The sequence below is a fragment of the Cebus imitator genome, unplaced genomic scaffold, assembly GCF_001604975.1.
Source record: "Cebus imitator isolate Cc_AM_T3 unplaced genomic scaffold, Cebus_imitator-1.0 Scaffold75, whole genome shotgun sequence".
In the NCBI taxonomy this organism is placed as follows: domain Eukaryota; kingdom Metazoa; phylum Chordata; class Mammalia; order Primates; family Cebidae; genus Cebus; species Cebus imitator.
Genome location: NW_016107390.1, coordinates 3,683,711 through 3,707,993, shown reverse-complemented (window position 1 = coordinate 3,707,993; position 24,283 = coordinate 3,683,711). Strand labels below are relative to the sequence as shown.

The 24,283-nt window shown below is 41.8% G+C and overlaps 1 protein-coding gene and 2 long non-coding RNA genes across 10 annotated transcripts; 2 read left to right on the top strand and 1 right to left on the bottom strand.

Annotated features, from left to right (window-relative positions):
• Positions 1 to 368: 368 nt before the first annotated feature.
• On the top strand, positions 369 to 5,734 carry LOC119471810. 2 transcript variants are annotated; one of them, XR_005200899.1, is made up of 2 exons: positions 369 to 556; positions 4,563 to 5,734. It is a non-coding gene; the product is annotated as an uncharacterized LOC119471810 (long non-coding RNA). The 2 variants fall into 2 exon arrangements; XR_005200900.1 differs by lacking the exon at positions 369 to 556 and adding an exon at positions 1,053 to 1,178.
• On the bottom strand, positions 2,570 to 14,207 carry LOC108306945. 3 transcript variants are annotated; one of them, XR_001826347.2, is made up of 4 exons: positions 12,952 to 14,207; positions 7,437 to 7,566; positions 6,906 to 7,027; positions 2,570 to 4,598 (listed from the first exon to the last, which is right to left on the bottom strand). It is a non-coding gene; the product is annotated as an uncharacterized LOC108306945 (long non-coding RNA). The 3 variants fall into 3 exon arrangements; XR_005200898.1 differs by lacking the exon at positions 6,906 to 7,027 and adding an exon at positions 12,822 to 12,912 and having other exon boundaries at positions 13,050 to 14,207; XR_005200897.1 differs by lacking the exon at positions 6,906 to 7,027.
• A 69-nt stretch (positions 14,208 to 14,276) lies between these two features.
• Positions 14,277 to 23,109, top strand: ZBTB18 (zinc finger and BTB domain containing 18). Of its 5 annotated transcripts, none has more exons than XM_017532105.2 (2): positions 14,277 to 14,610; positions 19,443 to 23,109. In XM_017532105.2, the coding sequence occupies exon 2, from the start codon at positions 19,457 to 19,459 to the stop codon at positions 21,023 to 21,025; it is 1,569 nt and encodes a 522-aa protein (XP_017387594.1). In that variant the 5' UTR covers positions 14,277 to 14,610; positions 19,443 to 19,456; the 3' UTR covers positions 21,026 to 23,109. The 5 variants fall into 5 exon arrangements, with proteins under 5 accessions (XP_017387594.1, XP_037595760.1, XP_017387593.1 ...); XM_037739832.1 differs by lacking the exon at positions 14,277 to 14,610 and adding an exon at positions 15,294 to 16,920; XM_017532104.2 differs by lacking the exon at positions 14,277 to 14,610 and adding an exon at positions 15,294 to 17,055.
• The last annotated feature ends 1,174 nt before the right edge of the window (positions 23,110 to 24,283 follow it).

The following is a 24,283-nucleotide window of genomic DNA, read 5'->3' as shown; positions in this document are numbered from 1 at the left end:
TGCTCCCCTCCCTGTGTCCATGTGTTCTCATTGTTCAACACCTGCCTATGAGTGAGAACATGCAGTGTTTGATTTTCTGTTCTTGTGTCAGTTTGCTGAGAATGATGATTTCCAGATTCATCTATGTTCCTACAAAAGACACAAACTCATTGTTTTTTATGGCTGCCTAGTATTCCATGGTGTATATGTGACACATTTTCCTTGTCCACTCTATCATCAATGGGCATTTGGGTTGGTTCCAGGTCTTTGCTATTGTAAACAGTGCCACAATGAACATATGTGTGCTTGTGTCTTTATAATAGAGTGATTTATAATCCTTTGGCTATATATCCAATAATGGGATTGCTGGGTCAAATGGAATTTCTATTTCTAGGTCCTTGAGGAATCACCACACTGTCTTCCACAATGGTTGAACTCATTTACACTCCCACCAACAGTGGAAAAGGGTTCCTGTTTCTCCACCCTCTCCAGCCTCTGTTGGAAGAAGACATTGTTACCACAGGAGATGACAGCTCCATGTGTGTTCCTGCCCGTGAAGACCTTCCATTGGGACAAGGTGAGGAGCTAAAAGATGGTGAGTGGGTGACCCCGACCATGTGTGTGCTTAGGCTCATGTGTGTCTTTGTGTCTCAGTGTTTAACAAAAAAGTTTAAAAGGTAAAAAACAAATTTTGAAAACAGAAAAAAGCTTACAGAATGAGGATAGAAATATTTTTGTACAGCTGTACAATACATATATTTGTGCTTTAAGCTAAGTGTCATCCCAAAACAGGCAAAAGTTTAAAAAAATTGAAAAGTTTACCAAGTAAAAAAGTAGAGTAAGCTAAGATTAATTTACTAGCGAAGAAATTTTTTTTTTTTTTTTTGGTGAGGCAGAGTTTCGCTCTTGTTGCCCAGGCTGGAGTACAATGGTGTGATCTCGACCGCAACCTCTGCCTCCTGGGTTCGAGTGATTCTCCTGCTTCAGCCTCCCAAGTAGCTGGAATTACAGGCATGCGCCACCACCACCAGCTAATTTTTTAGAAAAAATATTTTTTAATAACTGGAGTGTAGCCTAAGTGTACAGTGTTTATGTAAAGTCTTCAGTAGTGGACAGTAACGTTGTAGGCCTTCGCATTGACTCCCCTCACGCAATTGATTCACCCAGAGCAACTTCCGATCCTGCAAGCTCTATTCACGGTACGTATCCTAGCCTGATGTGCCACCTTAAATCTTTTATGCCTTATTTTTACTATACTTTTTCTACGTGGAGATATACAGATACTTGCCATTGTGTTACAATTGCTTATACTACTCGGCATAGTAACATGCTTGTAGCCTAGGAGCGACAGGCTACACCTCAAGGCCTGGGTGTGTCGTAGGCTACAGCCTCTAGGTTTGTGGAGTGCCATCTGTGATGTGCACACAAAAGTTGCCTAACGATGCATCTCTTAGCAATGTATACCTGTCATTAAGTGATTCATGGCCTTAAGTAATTACATGCATGTGTCCGTATATCATGCTCTGCTACTGTTTCAATGTAAGCACAACACGTCTTGTGCTTGTCGTATTGGATTTAGGGATAGACATTCTCTGTGCTGAGTCTGTTTCTCTCAGTGCCGTGTTTGAATGAATGACACCCACTTGCTGTACCTTCCATTTCTATAGCACCTACTACTTTATAGAATTGCGGAGACATTCTGGGAGAATACATATAAAACAGATAACTCTCTTTACATTGGATGTGTGGTAGATACTTTTCTTTATCATGTTTCCTGTGTATTCTATTTTAAAGGCACATAATATATACACCAAATTTCCTCCCCGTTTTCTATGACGTCAAGGACAACTCTCCATCCCCATATAATATTATTTGGTGTTAAAATTGTATCTAGCTTTCTCCCTCGTTCCCCACTCACCTATCCAGGTACATTCCTACATTGTATTTGTCTGTGCTACCCCCCTAACGTAACAGAATAAGAATGTTTCATACCAAAGATTTAGGATTTTGAGTACCCTCAGTGATCAGGTGTTAGAAGCATCCAAAAAGTGACCTCTAGAAAACTAGGGTTAACTGCTTTACATTTGACACCATCTAAATGCTTTACAAAGGAATATCTCTTAATTTCTCACTAATCCTATAATTAAGTGCACGCTAATATTGTCATTCCTGTTTTGACAGAAGTGGAAACTAAGGCTTGTATAAATTAAAATATAGTTACATAGCTAGGGGCAGCCTGTCGCCAACTGCAGGTGGCCCGCCCCAAAGCCCATGATTCGAATCACCGTGCCCTGCTGCCTTCAGCGTGGGCCCCGACAGAGCCATCCAGGGTCCCCATAGAGCCGGTTTGCCAAGCACGCAGTTGGGGGAGCACCGCTTTCTACAGCGTGCTCTGCTCGGAGACAAAGTCCCTCCCTGGGAAAGCCTACAGTCTAATTAGGAAAATAACGTGATCATATAAGATGACCGGAATACCAAATACTCTATCCACAAGAACCCACTGATCTCCAGGCTGAGGCATCCCGGAGGGTTCGTGACATACTGTGGGGGACCACCTTGCTGTGAAAGACGCACTAGTTTGAGGAAAAGGTTTTTTTTTTTTTTTTTTTTTCCAGGCAAATCGTGTCTTGCCATGAATTAACCACCAGCCATTTTCATGTGCACTCACTCATCCTCTGGCCACCTCAGTCATTTATCTGCAATCACGTTCACATATTCTGGGCACTGGAAGTTGGTTCAGTTAACAAGGAAGAAGGAAACTGATAAAGATATTGTTAATGGATCTCTTTGTGCATAAAAAGCACTCCCATCTTCCCTCCCACATGCTGTCCTGAATTCCCCTTTTCCTTCTTCTCAAAGTTTTACTTTTTCTCAGAATGTCTGTGTGTGCCATATGACAGTGATTTTCTGTGGTAATTGCTTTATTCTTCAATAAGAACCTTTACAATAGCAAACTCCTACAATACTTATGTGTAAATTAGGGCCGTTCCAAGGCAAAAAATTGAAACTTGCACGTCGTCATTTTTGATAAATTAAAAAAAAAATCCCCTTGAATGTGAGAATGTGAGAATTTTTGTCCTGTGCCAAAAAAAAAAAAAAAATTAATTCTTTTCTGCCTCATGTGTTCAGGTTTACATTACGGGATCTCAGAGAGGATAGATCATTAATTCATTTCAACACAGTCAGCTTACCAAAAAAAGTGTGTTTCATTCTGCTTTATACAAAAGTCGGGTGGCATTCTATGGAAATGCGATTTTACAATGAAAGTGCTCTCGGGCTATGAACACTGTTCATAAGCCGCTGGCTGTGGAGGGTAGAGGGTGGCTGCATCCCCAAACAGCAGGGCCAGCACGAGGCAAAAGCCACACACCTTATCTGAGGGGCCCCAAAAGAAAGGATCGCAGGAGCGGTATCTTTATTTTGCTCACTTGCAATAGCAACAACAAAATGATACCACAGACGAAAACTGTCATGTCCCACCCCCTCCATCTGTCCTGTGCTGTGCACCCTCATTCTACAAATTAATCTTTCACACATTTTTTAACAAAAAAAGTGTTAATGTTATAAAAGAAAAAAAAAACAAGGAAAACAGAAAAGGCTGTGTAGAAAATAAATTAAATTTAAATTTGATGGCAGTTATGACTTTTTTTATTGACTATAAGAGCAAACAGTCACATCAAATTGGTGCCACTGGCATATAATTAAAACTACAGGGCACCCTTAATGATCTCTGACAATGATCGCGTGTTTTTTTTTTTAAATATAGCACGCACATTTTGTCCAATTTGGGCTCTTTTTTCCTGTTGCTTTTGTCCTCTTTCTGAGTGGATATTATTCATGAACTGAGTCTTTATTATCTATTTGGCCATCTGCATAGCATTGGCCATAGTCCCCTGTATTGTAATTTTGAGTGAAAATAAGGACTGCTGGAGATTGCAACACTAAAAATAAATAATAGTAATAACACGCTTTAAGAACTCAAAAGCAAAAGGCGTAAAGAAAAACATTTGGGCTGGAGGTGAGCTTTGGAGGTACGTGGCGTGAAGGCGCTGCTGGGGGGACAGAAGTCATTCCATTCTCTCATTTAGCATCATAGAAGCTGGATGTTCACTCTGACCAAACTAACAACTAGTTGCCTTGATAGGATAATAGGCAATTCTGAAAGTGATGCTGCTTCATGCTAGATTGTCTTTTAAAGGAAACAAGTATTTGTTCTCTTAGTACTCTCTTGCTTCAGAAGTCCACAGACTCCATGGAGTGACAGCCCAGTAGCACGGTCTCCTTTGGCTATCAAGGTTTTAGCTACTGAATATTTATTTATCTTTACCATGTATTAAGCCCCTTGCTTTAGTTTAGTGAAGGCAGATTTTTTTTAAAGTTAAAATAGTAGAACGTATTTCCCATTAAAAAAATATGCATGGGAGAAAAGAAACTAACTGAAATAATTGTTTGCTTTCTAAAACTTTGTCTAATTTTATTTGTTTCCCTCCATTCTTCCCCCCAATCCTTTGGATATTTTCCTTTCTTTCTTTCTGAAATTCTCTTCGAGGTTTGCTTGTCTCTTTTTTCTTTCCACTTGTCAGATCTTCCCGGCAGCCTCTGGAAGGCCATCAAACCAGCTGATTGAAAGATGAATATGAGTTAGCAAAGAAACACCTTCCTGAACAGAGAAAATCTGTGAGACTGTAATATATGAAAATAACATTTTTGTTATTTTCAAGTGAAAATGTATAATATTCTATGTGTTTTTAAATGTTTCTTGATTTTTTTTTTGCTTGTAGTTTATTCCTACTAAACTTGAGGAACATGCAATTAAAGCTTTGCTTTCTCTCTCTCTTTCTCATGCCTTCTCTCTCTCTCTTTTTCATACACACAAACAGCTTGGGCTTACTACCAAGGCAGAATGAATTCTGTCAATTATCTCATTATTTAGAAAATGAGTTATTTACTTGCATTGAATTATGGTTTAAAATAACTTTCTTGTTGTATTTCTCTTTCCTTCCAAAATTGATTCATGTATGTATACAGTAATAACCTGAATGGCATAAAATTTTCAAATTTGGAAAGTTTGAGCTAATCACTTTAATATCCATATTGATTTACCTAAAAATAATGAAGAAGATCTAAAATCAAATGGGATAACCCAGTTTCCAAAATAGCCACATGTGTACTTACTCATGGCAAGTAAAATTTAGGGCATATGTATTTATTTATTTATTTTCATACCTATTTAACTTGCATAAAGTGGGTATGCTGGTCATTTTAAAAAATGATTGAGACTTAATTTATCGCTTTTAAGGCTAATTTAATTACAAATATTCCAATAGCCCCATAATGCTAAACTTTTGTATCTAGCATTAATGTTAACTTTAATTAACATTATATGTTTACATATTAATATTATATCTGTTAGTTACCTCTGTGAGATCTGCAGAAAATAAAAATATTATACTTTACACACCTGTCTTAAGACACACAGTTCCACTTTCTCTAAATTGGTGTGATAATCATTGATATTTTAAAACCTTATCCAGATGTGCACTTAATAATACAGTACAGATTTCTCTTTAACAAACTATATTTCAAGTCTGATTCTTAAAAAAAAAAAAACCCCAAAATTCTTCCCCCCAAATAGCTAAATCCATAGTCTGGAGTATGCACAATTGAGAGTCAAAATTTCCACTCTTCTAACATAAGAATAAAGTGATAAAAAAAAAAAACATGACATTAAAAATATTCTTTTAGCAATGTGATATAATACAATACTTTAAATAACACCAAAATACATTATACTTGTGTGAAACGGTCTGGGCCAATATCATACGCCTCAGCCCTTCCTTTGTGTTGTTCCTCCAGCCCTCACCCCTGCTAAAGTATTATACCAAATATTATCTGATACTAAACATTAGCTCTTAACCACAGCTTACTATTGCCCTGAGTTGAACTAGAAATTCCAAGGCAGAATAACAAATGAGGCCTCTCCCTCTACTCACTCGCATTCTGTGGGAGTTTTATAGTTGTTTGGGAAAGCAGGATTTGAGGAATGACATTCTAACATACTTAGGTAAAGTATGCTCATTCTAGAATATTTCTGTAGCTGGTTGTAAATGTCACAGACTCATCATCTCAGAAGCTATATAAGAAAAAGGGATCTCAATCAAATGTCTGACCAGATCCCTCCTTATGGCCGTAAGAGTTTAATTTTCATTTAAACAATAATAAATATAGGCATAAGGGTTTGAGATGAATTATGTAAGCCTTTTAGCTACAACCATTACATTCTGCCACCAAATGAGCTGCTGTTCTCACTTTGCTTTATGGGTTCTGCATAGCCCGTGTTATTGTATCTGCCAAATAAAACCCAGCAAACCATGCAAATGAAAATATAATCTTTTATCTCTCATAGTCCCCGCATGCACCCATATATACAATTTTATCAATTCCTTTGTACCAAATGTACTGTTCCTAGGACCCTACTGTCTTAATAGGACCTACAGAAAGGGAAAACACTTCTTGCTTGGAGGTATCTTCATTTATATCCACCAATAGCATGTTTCTGTAGCTGTAGCTACATTTGAAAAGTCAGAAATAATTCCTTTCATTATATTTTTAGCTCATTTATGTGGTTCCATTGAGATCATGGGTGTCCTCAAGGATAAAGACCCAAATGACTGTACGTTTTCAAAGGATGGCAGATTCTAATTTGTTTTAAAACACTGGAGTTTTTCCTTTTGATTTCAGAGTGGCCTAAATATCTGAGGAACAATGACTTAGTGAATTGATGATGAATTATCTCTGCAACTCACCAATATTAATTGGGGGCCTTGGACATTGTCACTTAGCCACTCCATTTCAACATTCACCTCCAAGTAATGAGAATAATAACACATCTTATGCCTATAAGAGATATTTGAGCAATAACTCACCTCTAAAATGCCTCAAGGATGAAATACCTCTTACATATACTAAAGAATTGCTATGCTTCTCCCAGGAGTAAAGTCTCTACCACATCCATCTGGGGTATTTCTAGGTTGGGTCAGAATGTACCCTAAAAAAGTAAACAGATGCTCTTGTGGTAGCCTACATAATAAGCTCTCCTTCATCCCAAGTTTAAAGGGAGCAGTTGAACATATAAAACACTGCTATTCCTGCTGGCCTTGGACAAATGCAAAGGTGTAAGTTACTTGTTTTCATTATCTCCCTTCCCTTCTTTCCTCCTTCCCTTCTCTTTTCCTTCTCTTCTACCCTCTCCCTTACTTCCTTCTGTTCTCTCCCTCCCTCCCTTTCTAGAAATATTTCTTGAATGCTTATTATGTGCCAAGCACCATTCTAGCTGCTAAGGATACAGCTATTATCATAGAAAGAGTCCCCATCCTGAGGGAGCTTACGATCCACCAAGGAAGATAGGAAACAAAAAACACAGTGGGTGTCTTTGATGGGGAATTGTCCTGGCCCACCTTATCAAAGTAGTTCAAGAGTATTTCCTTCCAATGCTAGTTCATGCATCTGCTTATGAGCCAGGCCAAATATTTGTACAGAGGCTGATGTCACTGGAACCAGGCCTTACACATGATAGGTGTCCAGTGGCTGTTGAATGAATGAATTTGTTTCTGAAATGTGATCAGTTAGCTTAACAAATAGTTCATATTCCTCAATGAAATGTCAGTACATACCTACAATTTCCCCATAAGGTCAACCTAAAACTATGTAATGAATGTGCTATGAAATTCTTACTCTATATTAATATGAACTCTATAAAATCTAGTTCTTATTAATCTGGTCTTGCCAGAAAAACCAGCCAAACTAGTGACCTAGGTATATGAGTGTTCACGTGAGTACACACACACACATACACACACACACATTGCCCCAATTGCGGCAACTTCATGTCTGGAAAGAGTTAAATACTGAGTATAGCCTACATTATTATTTTTTTAAATTCCTTATTCTTTTATCAAGTGCTCTCCTCGCAAAACCAACTGAGTATATTCTAGTCTTCTTCGCTCTTGGGCTAGCTATTTCATGAAGTATTATTTAAGAATAATTTGCAAGACAAAAAATGGTGGCATAATCAGCAGAGCCCAGGAAGAAGTATGAACATCTCTGCTTCATTCACCTCTCTGCTGCCACTGCCACGCCTACCAGCACCATCTCCACCGCCGTGGCCTCTACCATACACCACTTCCCACTGGGATCTTTCCTTGTCTTCAGCTGTCTTCCATTATCTTTCTTCTATACCGTCACTATCTTCTCACCATTCTTTACAGCCCTCCTGTCCCCTGTAAAGCCATTGTCCCATATACTGCTCTACTCCGTCTGTCATTTGTCTCTGTCTAAAATGCCATTGTGTATGTGTCTTTGTTACGCAGTCTCTTGTCACTGTGTGTTTTGGTGAGCCTGTGTTCCTGCATCTGTCCCATATCCCAAGCGCTAAGGTACAGCGTGGCATTGTAGACCAGTTGTAAGTCTAATTTCCTTTTTTTGGACCCAACTTTTTTTTTTATTTTTTTTGCTATGACCTTGCTGAACAGCCTCAGTTGTGTAAAAGATCTTCAGAGCAATGGGTTTTCAGTTAAAACATGTGACAGTACATTAATGTACAGAGACAGAGAACAAAGAAAGCTTCCAGGCCCGTAGAAGGAATTTGAAATGCGTTTTCTCTGAGTTCATATTCAAGAACCACTTTTCCTATTGTCTCCCATAAAGCTATTACTGCAGCTTCAATTTAAAATGCTTATTTTTACTGAGTTTAATTTAGATACACATTTGCATTGTAAAATGGGTACTTTAAAAATAATCATTTTAGTCTTCGGCATAAATGCTAGTTCTTTGTAAGAGAAGTAACTTCCTGAGTTGCATGTTATTGCTAAGGGTGAAGTAAATTTCTGGAGTGAGATTTAACCTTCTGTCTGCTCTTATTACCACGAATAGTTTGAATTTGGTATATATCAAGGCTTTTGTGTTAAATTGATAGAATTTCTTTATAACCAGAGTTTGATTAAGACAATTTTATCTTATTACAGTAGTTAGGATTGGTAAACACTTATTAGGCATCAGCAACATATTAGTTACTGAAAGAAAAATGAAACCTTATCTTTGTCCACTGGATTCACAATGACATTTATACATAATGAAGCTCTAAGAGGGAATATTATTTCATGTATTGTTGGCACCTAGCACATGGTGGAAATCTAACAAGAACCATGATAATGCGTTTCCTGTTTCTCTAACATATAGTAAGTTCTCAGTAAATAATTTCTAGATGTATCATTCTCCCTTCTGCTGGTTTAAATCCAAGAAGGTGCTGCATTCAACAGTGGAGCAAGCACAGAAGAAAGGAAAAATTTCTCCCTGTACAAGAATGCAGACAGATGCTATTTCTATCTTGGGGTCCAAAGCACAGCAGCAAACGCACAGTAGGTGTGCTATTAATATTTCCTGGTAACCCCTCTTGTTCTCTTCATTTCACCTTTTCTAAGTTCATTTGCAAACCAAATTTCTACAAACTCTAATTTAAGCAACTTAAAAGAAGAAAAAATATTAGCATTCAAATATTTAGAAGTTTTATTCTCTCATTTTGAACAAAACAACTTCTACTTACTAATATTGTGCAATATTTTAGCACAATTAATACCTTGAAGATTTACATTATTGAAGGGGGGTTATATCATAGGTTCATATTAAATCTTTCTTTAATAGAATTTACTCATCTGAAAGTCATGTTTAGTTGGGTTATTTTAAACGGTAAATCTTAAAAAGCCCACAGGTAAAATGAGTGCATCTTTCAATTATCCAAAGTAATGCAGCCTTCAACACAACAGATAAACTCCAACATCTGGTATTCAAAAGCATGTGATTTTTAAGGACAGCAGACGTGTCTTTAGAAATGTGTTTTGTTTGGGATAGCCTTTAAATAATTTTTAACAGATTGAACTCCCACCAGTGAATGACATGAAGGCATTCTGTGGCGCAAGAAAGCCAGCCAGCCTAGGGTTCAAGAGGCCTGGGATTATATACAAAGTGAATGATGAATATATTTACAGCACAAAGTTAACTATAAAAGCCATCATTGTGTGCAATTTTTTTCCATGTGCTATACGGTATAATGTATTTTATGGGAAGCCTGAAGGAGATAGAGGGGGGAGAGAGAGAGAGAGAGAGAGAGAGAAGGAGAAGAGGGTTGAGTTGGGTGGCTACTGAAATACCTCTTTGCTTTTAACCTAAATTCTCTAAAGTGGCCTTAGTCCCAACCAAGCCTGAACTATTGGCCTCCTACAGCCATTGTGCTGTCTATAAAAGCACTGATGTACAATGAGCAACGACAAACTGGCTGCACAGGAAAAAGTTTTAGGGAGACTGTATCTTTTGCTCCTCTCTGCCCTTAAGCCTCAGAAGGTTTGAATCATTGGTGTAGGCTCATTCTGCTTTCACTGGTACACTACCAACGCGTGGTGCAAACCTGCTAAGGATTTTTCCTCAAGAGTTTCTGATAAGATTATTTCTGTCTTCAGGGCTGAGAATCAGGCTGAATTATCTCCAATGCAGGGCTTACCATAGTTTAGGAATTTAATAAATAGATTCAAGTATCACAGAATTTATAACCCAGGGAATATGACATAGAATGTGCTTTGCAGAATTATGAATATACTCTATAGATAAGATGAGAATATATTATAGAGAATTATAAATACATAAAATATGTATTTTAAGAATGATGCTATATAAAACATGCTCCCTGTTCACTTCATTGTTGTGATGTGTGTTCTGGTTTGTTCCTTTTTTTTTTTTTTTTATCTTTGTTTTTTTTTTTTTTTTTTTTTTTTTGTTTTTTTTTTTTTTTTTTTTTTTTATCATTATCTCAACTGTGTGTCAGTGTTTCCTCCTCCCTTTAGACAATATCAACCTGTTCATTTCTAAAAGCCAGAAAGGGACAGAGACACAGAGAGAGAAAAGTCTAACGAAGTTCATAGAGATTCATGCATGCTGTGATATTGAAAGTGAGTGGCTTAACAGAAGCTTGAACAAACTTTCCAGTTTAGTGTATTTTTTTCTCTCTACGTTCAAAATCAGGTTAATCTCTACTTACGTTTTGTTAGATTTTATACTTATTACCAATATAATACCTTAAAATACCTGGTATTTTACTATTGTTTGCCTCCCTAATTTTAAAACAAACTTCCATTCATATAGGAAGTTAATACATTTATAAAATATCAATATCCAAAAACCATTTTCTGAGACAACTTTTTCAACATGACCTATTGCATAAAGTGTAATAAAAACACTGAGGTTTTTCCGAGATTTGAGCTGTGGTTCACACTTAAAAGACACTCATTTTATGGAGCTGCTCATCAAATTCAATTTTATTTGATTCATCAACATTTTATACTATTAAATTGTTATTAGTTGAAACGTATATGTTATTAGCACATAAAACTTGTTCCCTGGCAAGAAAGATTCATTTGTTATCACTTTTAATTTCAGGACTCCTGGAAAAGTATGGATTAACTGGAACTTTACAGGACTGGGTTCCTCCAGGGAGGACCATGGTAGCTTTTCCCAAGAGCTGAGAATACTTTTTGCCCTTTTCCCCCCACTGTGGGGGGTGGGGGAGAAGGATAGATTATTGGCTAAAAAAACCAAAAACAAACCACAAAACTCTGTCAAGTGTCTTTGTATCATGGTAATATGCTAAGCCTATTATACAGTGGTAAACACCCTACTTTGAGGTGCTTAATTGAGGGGGATATTTACACTTTGACTTATTACCTTCCATGGTTCCAATGGGTATTAAATAAAAAATAGTAATCATTCTATATTATGCTCTCTCTGATATCAGCCTATTTTTACTTAAAGTTTTCATGGTGATAACTTTCCAAAGGATTAAAAGTATCATCTGTACAGTAAGTTTATAGGACACTTTAAAACAAAGAGAGTAAAAACAATTTTTTCAAATGTAAAAAAAGGGCATGAAATACAGTCACACTACGGGACTCTAGATAAAATGGTTGTAGCAATTGAGGGGCAACAGATTTGCTTCCTTAAATATGCATTTAATCTATATTTTCTGGCCACACTGCTGAGTTCCCAAAATGGATTCTAGAGATGACTATTAGGGATACACACACACACACACACACACACACACACACAAAATGGTTACAACTTTTGATGTATCAATGTTTTCTCCTGCACATCTTTGGGGGCTGTTATTCTACTTGTAGGTACATTCTACAAAACATTTTGTTAGAGCTACACTCTGGCTCTAGATGCCGTAGAGCTGAGTTTCTTAAGCTTTCTGTAGATAATGTGAGTGTCCTAATATTTTCATGAGTTGTTTAATATCCTGAGACTATCAATTACTTTATGTCTACTCATCTAGACATCTGTCACTCTATTTTTAACTTTTAGTAGATGAGAAACAGCTTTGATAACGCAAAATTTCTTTTTCCCTGAATTTATTGGTAAAACATGGACTTTTCACATCTCATTTTGTATGCCTGTATATTTCATCCGTGAATAGCATTTATAAATTTCTCTACCTTGAAACAGGTCAGATGGAAATTGGGCCTTCTATCACTAGACTGAAAAGACCCAGAATTCATCGAAAGCACAGATAAAACAGACTTCATGGAATACAAAAACTGTAGTTCTCATAAGATATCCTTGACCTCAGTAGTGAATCATGAGGGTGTAGAGGGTTGAGAAAAAAGTAGACACATCACTGTTTCTAACAAGATATCCCAGAGTTATTTCAGTTCCAGGAATTTTGTGTGCTCCTGTTTTTACTTCATTAGCAATTCAACATGTCTGATTTGTCCACACAATACTTTCTACTTTACCCATTTGACCTGGAACAAAGTGAAAGCACATTTTGCCCAGTTGAAAGGTCTCCTGGCAAGTTGGTTAGCAACAGGCTTGCCAGTCTGGGTTCTGTTAGCAAAGAATAAACACATTTCATTAGACAATGACTAGTGGACTGACTTCCTCACTATGCAGTTTTGTTTTTTTTCTATTTTCTTTTCTTGAGCCATTCCCGCTCCCCCACCACTTGTTATTCAACTTTTTACTTGTAATTCTTGCCTCAACACGATTTCCAGTTTCTTGACGGCAGACATTCCCACGCGTCTCTGTGGCCGTGATTAATGCAGTTTAATCGCCAAGAACAGGTACCGAGTGAAAGTTTCTTCGAGGGGAAGGAAAAGCGACACAGCAGCCTTCCATCTTCCCTCGGTAGTTTAAAGTTGTGGCTAGATACGTACCAATTAAGGAATCAAGCTAAGGCGTCTGCAAGTACCAATTTTACTGCAATGCTCTAAAATTTGGTCACTCGGGGATGTCTTGCAACAGTGTAAGCATACAAGCGACGGGAGCGTTTCGAGAGAAAGGCAGGCGCCCTGCCCCGCTCTGCCCGTGACACGATGACGTCAGAACGACTCCCAGAAACTGTGCCCGAGTTGCTCGCGTCCCCAGCGCCCCGATGTGCACCTGGGCGCGGGACGCCGCAGGACGAGCGAGAGCGTTCCTCGCTCCCGCTACCCCGCGCACGGCCAGCCCAGGACCCGGGCGCCGTCGCCCCGCAGGAAGGAGCAGGGAGAGACAGCCGAAGCCGGCCTGGAGCCCTGCGTGTCCCCGGGTGCCCTGCCTCTCCGGGACACCTGCGCAACTCGCGGTGGCCAAGCCCCACTACGTTTAAAAGTGTATTTGTGGTTGTCACGGTGCACACCAAAAGGCTCGCTCCGCGCCCCCAGAGTGCGCGGGGCCTCCGAGCCTGGAAACAAGCCCCTCCCAGCGCAGCTGTCGCCGCCGCCTGCGGGCTCCTTTCACTTTCTCACGGCCAAGTCACCCAGAGGGGCGCCGCCGCTGCCACCGCCGCTGCGCCCGAGGACTCCGCCCCGCGCCGCTCCGCTCCGGGCCCCCGCCCGCCCGAGCTCCGCCCACCCCAACAGTTGCCGCCTGCGATTGGCACGCGCGGGAGGGCAGCTCCGGCTCGCCGCCCCCATTGGCTGGGCCCCCTTGTCAGTCCGACGACTGCCCGCCACCCCCTCCGCCTTCTCGGAGAGCCGCCCTCCCATTGGAGGAGTCTGAGGCCTGGGGGCGGGCGGGGAGCGCCGGTCCAGCCGCTTTCGGTCAATCGCAGAAGTCCAACGCCCGGAGGGAGGGAGGCCGGGGAAGGAGAGGGGCGGACCGAGGGGGGAACATCTGGCCGGCGCCGCCGCGTGCGTGCGTGGTGCGTCCTCCCGCCCCCTCCCCTCCCCCTCCCCCGCGCCGCCCCCCCGCGCCGCCCCCCCACCCGCCCGGCGGCTCCGCGCTCGCTCCCTCGCTCGCTCCCTCGCTGTGTCTGGCAGGCTGCGGCCGCCGCTGGGCTGCTGCCATGGGGAGCCGTTGAGAGTGGGGCCCTCTTCGCTCCGCCGCGCTCCTCCGGCTGCCAGCGGGGGTGGGCGGGAGGGAGGGGCGGGGGGGAGCGGGCGACGGAGCCGGGATTGGGGGGTGGGGGGGCCGGGAGGGAGGGGGGCCAGAGCCGGAGGAAGCCCACCAAGTCCGGCGGCGGCGGCGGCCGGGAGGAGGAGGAGGAGGAGGCGGAGGACGCGGCGGCGGCGGCGGGGACGCGGTGACTTAGGGCCGCTCCGTGTGAGTCCCGGCGCCGGCCCCTGCCCCTGCCCCTGCCCCGGCGCCCCCTCTGCGCCCCGGCTCCCCGGCGGGCGGGGGGCGCCAGCTGTGCGGCCCCGGCCGGCGGGGCGGCGCGGGCGGAGGGGAGGGCGGGCCGGGGGCGCCCCCGCGAGTGGAGTTAGTTTGTGTGGTCGGGAGCTTTGGGGAGGCGGGGGGCGGCGCAGCTGCGGGAGGCCCGGGCGCGGGGACGGGGCCGCTGCAGCTGCGGGGTCGGGCGGGGTGCGGGCTCCCGGCTCCGCGCCGCGCCCCCGCGGGCCGGTGCAGCTGCGGCGCGGGGCGGGCTCCCGGCCGGTGCAGCTGCGGTGGCGCCTCCCGGGTGCGGAGGGCGGCGGGCTGGGGGAGGGGGCTCGGGAGCCGCCGCAGCTGCAGTGGCGCCCGGGACGGCCGCGGCTCCGGGGACCGGTGCAGCTGCAGTGGCGCCCGGGGGAGGGGGCGCGGGGGAGGGGCGCTCCCGGGCGGGTGCCGTGGCCCGGAGGCCCGGGGGTCGCGCGCCGCGGCGTCGGGGGAGCGCTGGCAGCCACCCTCCTCCCGCCGGCTGCTTCTTACGACTTTTCTTTTGTTGTTGCCGTGACCCGGGTCTGTGCTCTCCGCTGTTGCTGAAGGTGTTTTCCTGCTGCACCGGCTCTGCGCCCTCCGCCTCCTTCCCTGTGGTTTTTAACCTTCCTCTTTCCCGAGTGTTTAATGCACGGCGAACTACGTAAAGATTTGCACTGCTGCCCCGCTCGGCACCCCCGCCCCCACCTCTTTGAAAAACAAAACCCCAACCTCACAGAACCTCTGTGGATCCGCGGTAGCGAGACGGGAAGGGGTCGATTTGTGGAGTGGGAGAGTCTGGCCCGTTGCGGTGCTTGGGGCTCATTAAACTGTCACTCACCCCCCACCCCACTGGGTAAATGGGGTGATTAATGTCTGATATGTTGGAATGGGGCGAGGGCATTTGTGGAGAAGAGGTGGTGTGCCTGGGAATACGTGGATCTCCCAAGGATGACTCCTGGACTAAGCGTTCAGAATTATGTCACTCACTGCGAAGTTGGAGAAAGTTAGGTTTGTGACTTTGGGGAAGCGAGAAGGACAGGACGGAGTCGTCGGGTTTTGTTACTCTTTAACTCTGCCACGGCTTCCTAATGGGAACGAAGTGGGTATCACCAGGGCTGGGACGCTTGCGCCTCAGGCCCCAGTTCCTTTTCTACCCCTCGCCCTCCCAGCAGTTTGAGGAGATGTATTTGACATTCAGAGATGTCGCAGCACCCTGCCCGGCCCCCGGTCAGCCCAGCCCGGGTCGCGTTACAGGTTCATCAGCTATTAGAAAAGAACCACAAACTTTGGTCAAAAAGTTCTCAAACTTACTAGACCCGGCTTCTCCCCACACAAAGATTTTCTTGTGATCGTAAACATGACAGAGGGGACCCCCCCCCCCGCAAAGAAGAAAGATTGTTAAGGGACACAGATCAAAGGGAAGGCAAGGTTCTGCTTTTTCTGAGCAGAAAGATAAGATATGCAGGTGCAGCCTTCATTTTAAGTGACTGTAGCAGGTTGTATCAGTTTATTAATTAGTCTCATTGAACTGAAGTACTTTCCAGGATTTTAGAAAGTGCAGTTTCAGCTTGTTGGTACTGAGAATTGAAATTTGCATTAACTGTGGCAGTGTAAGAAATTTTACCGAGAAGGTGGTTGTAGACAAGTAGTTAAATAAGAGGGAAATAATAAGGTGAACCAGTATGAAGTAATAGTTCTGAACAAGTCTGCCAACGTTTGAGACATGTATACCATTATCTCAGCAGAAAAAAAAAAAGTGCGGCAATAATGTTGAAATGGGACTGGAGATGTCAAATGGGTTGGTTTAAAAATATCCCTAAGAAACTAAACGTTGGAGTTAAATAAAAGTGAATCTGGATTTCCTGAATAGCACCGTGGCTTGAGTATGCTGTCAGTATGTAAGCCAGTCCACCAACTTAAGACAGAAGTGTTGCTATTCCATAAATACAGTAGAACTCCATATGCTGAGTTTTTCAATTTCTTCTGTTAGAAAGTTTGGAAAAAAAGGAAGACTTTGAAGTATTTTGTTTATACTAACAGAAGAGAAAAGTTCTCCTAAGAAAAAGCTGGTGGCAGGAGTGTAGAGGAGTAGCATATGGCATTAAAAGGAGCACAGCTGGAGGTAGCATTTCCATCTGAACATGATGTCAGAGCAGCTGACAGCCTGCCATCCCTCAGCCTTTTATTCTAACACACAGACAGGGAGTTAGTGTGTGCGGATCTGTGGTGGAGAAGGTATCTCATTCCTCTCTAACATCATCTCCACTTTGCATCTGTCTCTCTTAGTCTGCTTTTTTTCCACCGATGTAACAGACCTGGAGCCAGCAGGACTCAGAGGAAAGGACTTAATCAGGTTTATGTGTCCTAAAGGTAGGAGTAGCAAGAGATTAGATGGAGCATATTTCTGTTTTGGTGTTTTGTTTATTTAATTTAAAAAATCACATTACTTTTCTAACCCAGTTTAGGAATAATATATGAAATTGAGTATTAAATGAACATCTTACTGGAGTTGAGAGTCTTGAGCTTGTTGAGTTTTAATTTTTTATCCCTTTTACTTGAGCGAATAAATAACTTTAATACACAGAAATATTTCAAGTTTGGAAATGCTAAGAAAGGCTTTGAAATATTGCTTTTGGAAATCACGTTGGATTAAAATGCTTTTTTGTTCACTGCTATTTAGATTTGATTGGGGTGGTGGTGGGGAAATAGTAAACTGTCTGGAATCCAGCATTCAAACTTATATGAGAAGATTATTCTAGTTAAGAAGCTAGATTGTTGTGTAATTAATTCCACTGTGAAACTTTATTCTTCAAAACATTCAGCAGCACTACTGAAACATACAGCTGTAGTGCTTTTGAAACTGAAGGTTTTTTAAGAAGCAGAAGAAGAAGAAAAAAAAGACTTTTGTCCCCAGTAGAATAGTTTGACTGGTTTCCTCATTTCTCTTTCAAATATATATTTAAGAGATCTTTTATTTCAGCATAACAATAATTATTTGCAGGAGTTTTTGTGTTAGCGACTAATTTAGAACTTGTAGATTTGAGCTGCCTGAATTGGCCAGACAGCTGTAATCGCACTCCTCTATTCTTAATCTCTTTATCTGGGCAGCAGCTGCCATATGGCCACAGTCAGCTGGATCAGATGTTTATAAGCTTCCTTCTTCGTCCCTCTCTGTCCTCTCAGCCTCCTAATTTGATCACGGCTACCTTGTGAGCTGCCCTCCAATCTTTATTTTTAGCCCTCTCAAGGATTAGGATTGATGTTAGCTGCGGGGCACTTAAAGTGATTGTATTGTAAATCTTAGTTTATTCTAGCAGTGGCATCTTGCAGAATGTGTTTGGGGTTAGGATAAACTTTTAGTCTATCTTGCGCAAAGTGTAGAAGAGGAGGAAGAAGGGAAGTAATTTCTGAATATTCAATTAAGTGTATCTATTCCCAAAATGCACTTGCTGAGATGGATGGTGTGGAGCCTTGCTTCTGGTCACAGGGAAGGGGAAGTCGGGTCCTCTTTATTTTTGAGGAGTTTACCCACTGCAGTTGAATTCTGACCCTTTGTACATCTTTGCCTTTCCCCTACCTCCATTTCACTTTTCCTCATCAGAAAAGGAGGGCAGTGATGAGTATTTGCAAGAATAGAAGCTAGTGGGAAAACACCAATATATCAAATTATATTGAAACAAAGTATTTTCTGTTGGCTGAGGTAAGGCAGAACCAGGGGAAAAAAAATAGTTTCTCTTTTTCTAAAAAGGTTTTTTAAAAAAAGTTGAACCTGTAAAGCTTTTGAGTTTTAGTTCAGCATTGTATGCCTTTATTTTTAAAAGTTTGAATTAATTTTAATATGAAACTCATTTTGCCTTGCAATGGATCAAAGTTTAGATGAGAATTTTCTGAGTTAAATGAAGCCCTTCTGGTTCCTAATATTCTAAAAGTACAGTTTCTACAAAGAAATACAACTTTTTTTTCTCAGTTCGTTTTTCAAAATCTTTGGATTTGTTCATAGTAAAGATGATCTTTTCCATCTGTTGGTGCAGTTCCTTCTGATCTCGTACATGTGTGCTATACCTGCAAATCTGAAGGCATTAACATCTGTTTTTATACACAGGGCTTTTGTTGTAACACTCTGACTTTAAAAGTAAGTTGTTTGCCAATTTCTGGACTAATTATGCGATTTCATTTTTTTCTTGATTCAGCCAAATTTGTGTGTGTGTGTGTGTGTGTGTGTGTGTGTGTGTGTGTGTGTGGTTTTAAACTGTGCTAAGTACAGTCAAGTAGCAAAAGTAAAAAGATAAAGGATGGTCGGACAAGTTTTCTTGTGTCTTCCAGGATATGTCTGGGGACATTTCTTTGTTTGTTATATGAGTTGTTCCCTTTGAAATTAAAGCTATTTTGTAGGGTTTGTAGGACATAATTTGATAAGTAGAGTTAATCAAATTTCTTCTGAAAGAGATCTAAATTCTTATTCTTAGTGAGAGGCTGTAGTTAAAGGAAGGCTTTTGAAACTTGACTGAAAGTTCAAGGAAGATGGAGATGTGTCGGAAACTGCTTGGCGGGGGTGAGGAAGTTCGGAAAGTGTACCTTTTCCTTCTCGCTTTTGGGTCTTGTGCGTGTGATTTGGTGGTGCTTGGGTCATAAGCCTGATTAAAATTCAGGGACATGTACCACGGCGGCCAAAGCAGAATTAATTTTTCTATATGGGGACTAGAGCACTGAAAAGTCGTTCCTGACCAGGCTCTAATGAGAAATTCCTCTCTTCCCAGGTTATGAAGACAGTATGGAGTTTCCAGACCATAGTAGACATTTGCTGCAGTGTCTGAGCGAGCAGAGACACCAGGGTTTTCTTTGTGACTGCACTGTTCTGGTGGGAGATGCCCAGTTCCGAGCGCACCGAGCTGTACTGGCTTCATGCAGCATGTATTTCCACCTCTTTTACAAGGACCAGCTGGACAAAAGAGACATTGTTCATCTGAACAGCGACATTGTTACAGCCCCCGCTTTCGCTCTCCTGCTTGAATTCATGTATGAAGGGAAACTCCAGTTCAAAGACTTGCCCATTGAAGACGTGCTAGCAGCTGCCAGTTATCTCCACATGTATGACATTGTCAAAGTCTGCAAAAAGAAGCTGAAAGAGAAAGCCACCACGGAGGCAGACAGCACCAAAAAGGAAGAAGATGCTTCAAGTTGTTCGGACAAAGTCGAGAGTCTCTCCGATGGCAGCAGCCACATGGCAGGCGATTTGCCCAGCGATGAAGATGAAGGAGAAGATGAAAAATTGAACATCCTGCCCAGCAAAAGGGACTTGGCGGCCGAGCCTGGGAGCATGTGGATGCGATTGCCCTCAGACTCAGCAGGCATCCCCCAGGCTGCCGGAGAGGCAGAGCCACACGCCACAGCAGCTGGAAAAACAGTAGCCAGCCCCTGCAGCTCAACAGAGTCTTTGTCCCAGAGGTCTGTCACCTCCGTGAGGGATTCGGCAGATGTTGACTGTGTGCTGGACCTGTCTGTCAAGTCCAGCCTTTCAGGAGTTGAAAATCTGAACAGCTCTTATTTCTCTTCACAGGACGTGCTGAGAAGCAACCTGGTGCAGGTGAAGGTGGAGAAAGAGGCTTCCTGTGATGAGAGTGATGTTGGCACTAATGACTATGACATGGAACATAGCACTGTGAAAGAAAGTGTGAGCACTAATAACAGGGTACAGTATGAGCCGGCCCATCTGGCTCCTCTGAGGGAGGACTCGGTCTTGAGGGAGCTGGACCGGGAGGACAAAGCCAGCGATGATGAGATGATGACCCCGGAGAGCGAGCGCGTCCAGGTGGAGGGGGGCATGGAGAGCAGCCTGCTCCCCTACGTCTCCAACATCCTGAGCCCCGCGGGCCAGATCTTCATGTGCCCCCTGTGCAACAAGGTCTTCCCCAGCCCCCACATCCTGCAGATCCACCTGAGCACGCACTTCCGCGAGCAGGACGGCATCCGCAGCAAGCCGGCGGCCGATGTCAACGTGCCCACGTGCTCGCTGTGTGGGAAGACTTTCTCTTGCATGTACACCCTCAAGCGCCACGAGAGGACTCACTCAGGGGAGAAGCCCTACACGTGCACCCAGTGCGGCAAGAGCTTCCAGTACTCGCACAACCTGAGCCGCCATGCCGTGGTGCACACCCGCGAGAAGCCGCACGCCTGCAAGTGGTGTGAGCGCAGGTTCACGCAGTCCGGAGACCTGTACAGACACATTCGCAAGTTCCACTGTGAGTTGGTAAACTCCTTGTCGGTCAAAAGCGAAGCACTGAGCTTGCCTACTGTCAGAGACTGGACCTTAGAAGATAGCTCTCAAGAACTTTGGAAATAATTTTATATATATATAAATAATATATATATATACATATATATAAATAGATCTCTATATAGTTGTGGTACGGTCTAAAAGCAGTCTTGTTTCCTGGAACTAAAAAGTTGGGATATTAACTTGTTTTTGCACTTTAGAATAGCATGAGAATCTCACTAATTTAGCATTCTGATAAAAGAAACTTTAGAGCAAGTCAGAATAGAGAGGTGTTTTTCCTTTGAGGGGGTAGGGGAAGTAAGCCAATAAGACCCTTTTGAACAAATCGTCCTATCACAAAATGCTTTCATATGGCTTAATTTTGTCAACACTGCATTGTCTTTTGAGCTCTTTTTTCCCCCCTATAATTATTATTTTTTTTAAGTAGAAATTCCCTCCAGTTTTATTAGCCTCTTTATATGTCTCAAATTGCATGAATCTTTTCTGGCTGTTGGAAACCTGAATGCTTTTAGACCCAAATGGAAAATTTCTGAAATGCTGGATTATCTATTTTTAAACAAGCAGTTGACTTAAAACTTTCTGTGGCAACTTCTGGTTTTCTGATGGTTCCCAGTGAGCAAAATGCTGAAAGTACACTGGGATCACTGGGACACCGTCTTGTGAAGGTTTGCTTGGGATGAAAAAGGATATTGCAGCTTCAGCAGTGTTGAACTGTGTGTTTAAAAATGTGAATTACTGTTATTGTATACTGTAATTGATTACATGGGCTGGGGGGGTGTCAAAGAACTTGACAGGTTGTGTTGATGCTCTTAGTTGAGTCTTGAAAAGTAAATATTAACGCTACAGAAATGCATGAGTTTCAATATATTTTTTGTCTTTGTTTGCATTGTATAACTTTAACGAGTGAGTTTAAAATTATTTAATTTCCTTAGAAAAATAGCACCATTTGGAAAAAAACTGGTGTTATGAAGAACGTAAATGCACTGTTTTTATTTTTATTTTATATAATTTAAATTGACTTTCCCACTGTCTTTAAGTTGAAACTGTTAAGCTGAATAAAAACTTAAGCTGCAAATTGATAACTTCGCTACATAACAAGGAAAATATAAATGTTTACAAACGGCTTAAAGATTTGCATGTGCAGTGTGCATTTATAACAAACTTCTAATTGCACAAAACCCATGCCAGCTCAGAGTTTAGGTGTACACATTTACCCAGTTGAGCATTTTTAGAATAACTACTGCACAAATTGACAATAGGTCATTCTCTCTCTTTTTTGTTGTTTGCTCCCCTTTTCTTTTTCTCCCCTTCTTCCTTACCCTCCCACCCTTACTCCCCACGCCCCCCACCCTCCACCCCCAACTCATGAAAAGATTCCATGGACTGAAAAAAGCCCCAGGCTGAAAGGACTGGACTGCCTTGATTGACATGGGGAGGGGGTTAGTAGACTATGTGTATTGCGGCAGCAGAGGCTGCAGCCTGACGTGTGGTTTTAATGACCAGCACGCAAGGCAAAAGCATTTTGCACAGTGTTTGTTTTCCTGTCTTGCACTTACAAATAAGGTCTATGGGAGTAGCATGGAAAACGTTTGCTGTTTTTCCCTTTTTTTTTTTAATTGCTTTTGTTTAAAATTTGATCGCCTTAACTACTGTAAACATAGCCTATTTTTGTGCTTAAGATACTGAATGGAAAACTCCATTGTGTGTTGCTGGACTGTTTTGGAAATATTTGGTTAAATGTGTGTTAATTTGGCTGTAATGGCATTTAAAGCAAACAAACAAACAAAAAAAGCTGTGAAAATGGCCTTGGAGCATTATCTTTAGTTACTTGAAGAGTTTCTAGTTTTTTTTAAATACAGTTTATGTTAAAATTTTATTAATTTAGAGAAGACAATCAATGTCTGTGAGAAAACGGACTTTCTTTTGGATTTTCTTTTCGTGGTCATTGTGAGTGATTGCTTTTTCCTTTTCTTAGTTTCACATTCTTCCTTTGTTCTAAAACTTAGACTGACATCTAGCTTTGACAATCATAGTACGTTTTATTTTCCTGAGGGGGGAATAACTTATAATGCTGTTTAGTTTTGTACTATTGGTGTGTTGGTGAATTTTTAAACTGTGTGCTAACTGCAATAAATTATATGAACTGAGAATTTCTTGTGGTTTTTTTTTATTGTGATAGTATATAGATTCTAAATATGTATCATACAGAGTATCTTTAATATCTATTCTGTTCAGAGCTTATGAGATTATTAGAATGCCTTAAATCACTCACATGGGAAATGTGTAAACATTCTAATCACTTAAGATACTAAATGCACATTTAAAAAATGTGACCCATTTTCACAATCTAGATCAAGAAGGTTGAGGTAATTCCCTAGAAACTTACGAATCATGAAACTACATGGCTGCACAGGTTTTTAAAAGTACACTGTACAACTACTAATCCATACACTGTCAGTCACTTTTCATGTGCAATTTTATCCTCGGTTGATTGGTCAAATCTATTCTCCTGTGTTCTGGTTTAAGTGGAAAATTGAAGGAGACCGGATGTTTTAATCTGGAAGACTGGTTGGCTAATGACTGGAATTCTAGGCAATTGAATTAGCAGGCATGCCATTGTTCACGGTTAGCTACATGCATCCTTTTTGTTGCTGGGAGAGCTCGAAAGTTCCCAGGTTTTAATTCTCGAGTTTTAATGTAAACGTGTAATTAAGTACATGGACCATTAAAAGAACTCTATTCCCTATTTTTTTGTCATGGTCTCAACTTGATGCTTGTCTAGTTGGGTACACGTCAGGGTGAGAAACGCTGCTGGTTGAGCTGGGTAGCAAATTGACAGAACACTCACACGTGGATGACACTGTAGAGGAATGGTCACAACCCTAAGTGCAAGCAGTCAAGTAGTGGGCACGGAGGGGTTTTGTAAATCTGAGGTTGTCTCTAACTTCCAACCTTAAATATAGATATGACTATGAAATTTTATGTTGTTAACTGTCAAAAGTAAACTATGTTTATATTCGATGGCCTATAGTAAGGTCAACATTTTTAACCTCTACAAAAGTGGGGTATAAGGTCGGAAGTTTGAAAATGTACCATTTACGAACGACCTGGTGGCTTTGGATAGGAATCCACAGGGATTTTGTCATGAAGTATATAATAACAGAATTTGGAATCCTAATTTCACCCCCACCTTTTTTTTTTTTTTTTTTTTTCTAAAACAATTTTTAAAGTATGCAACTCACCCTTGGTTTTAACCTGCCAAACACTGTTTCTTGTGAAAGAGGAATGTACATTCAACCCCCATAGAATAATGTCTTGGGTAGT

Bases quoted from the DNA above. Each gene is read 5' to 3' on its own strand.
- ZBTB18 (XM_037739830.1), top strand. From the start codon at position 19,207: ATGGAGATGTGTCGGAAACTGCTTGGCGGGG. The intron at 19,238-19,442 runs GTGAGGAAGTTC...CTCTCTTCCCAG, and splicing joins TCGGAAACTGCTTGGCGGGG to GTTATGAAGACAGTATGGAG.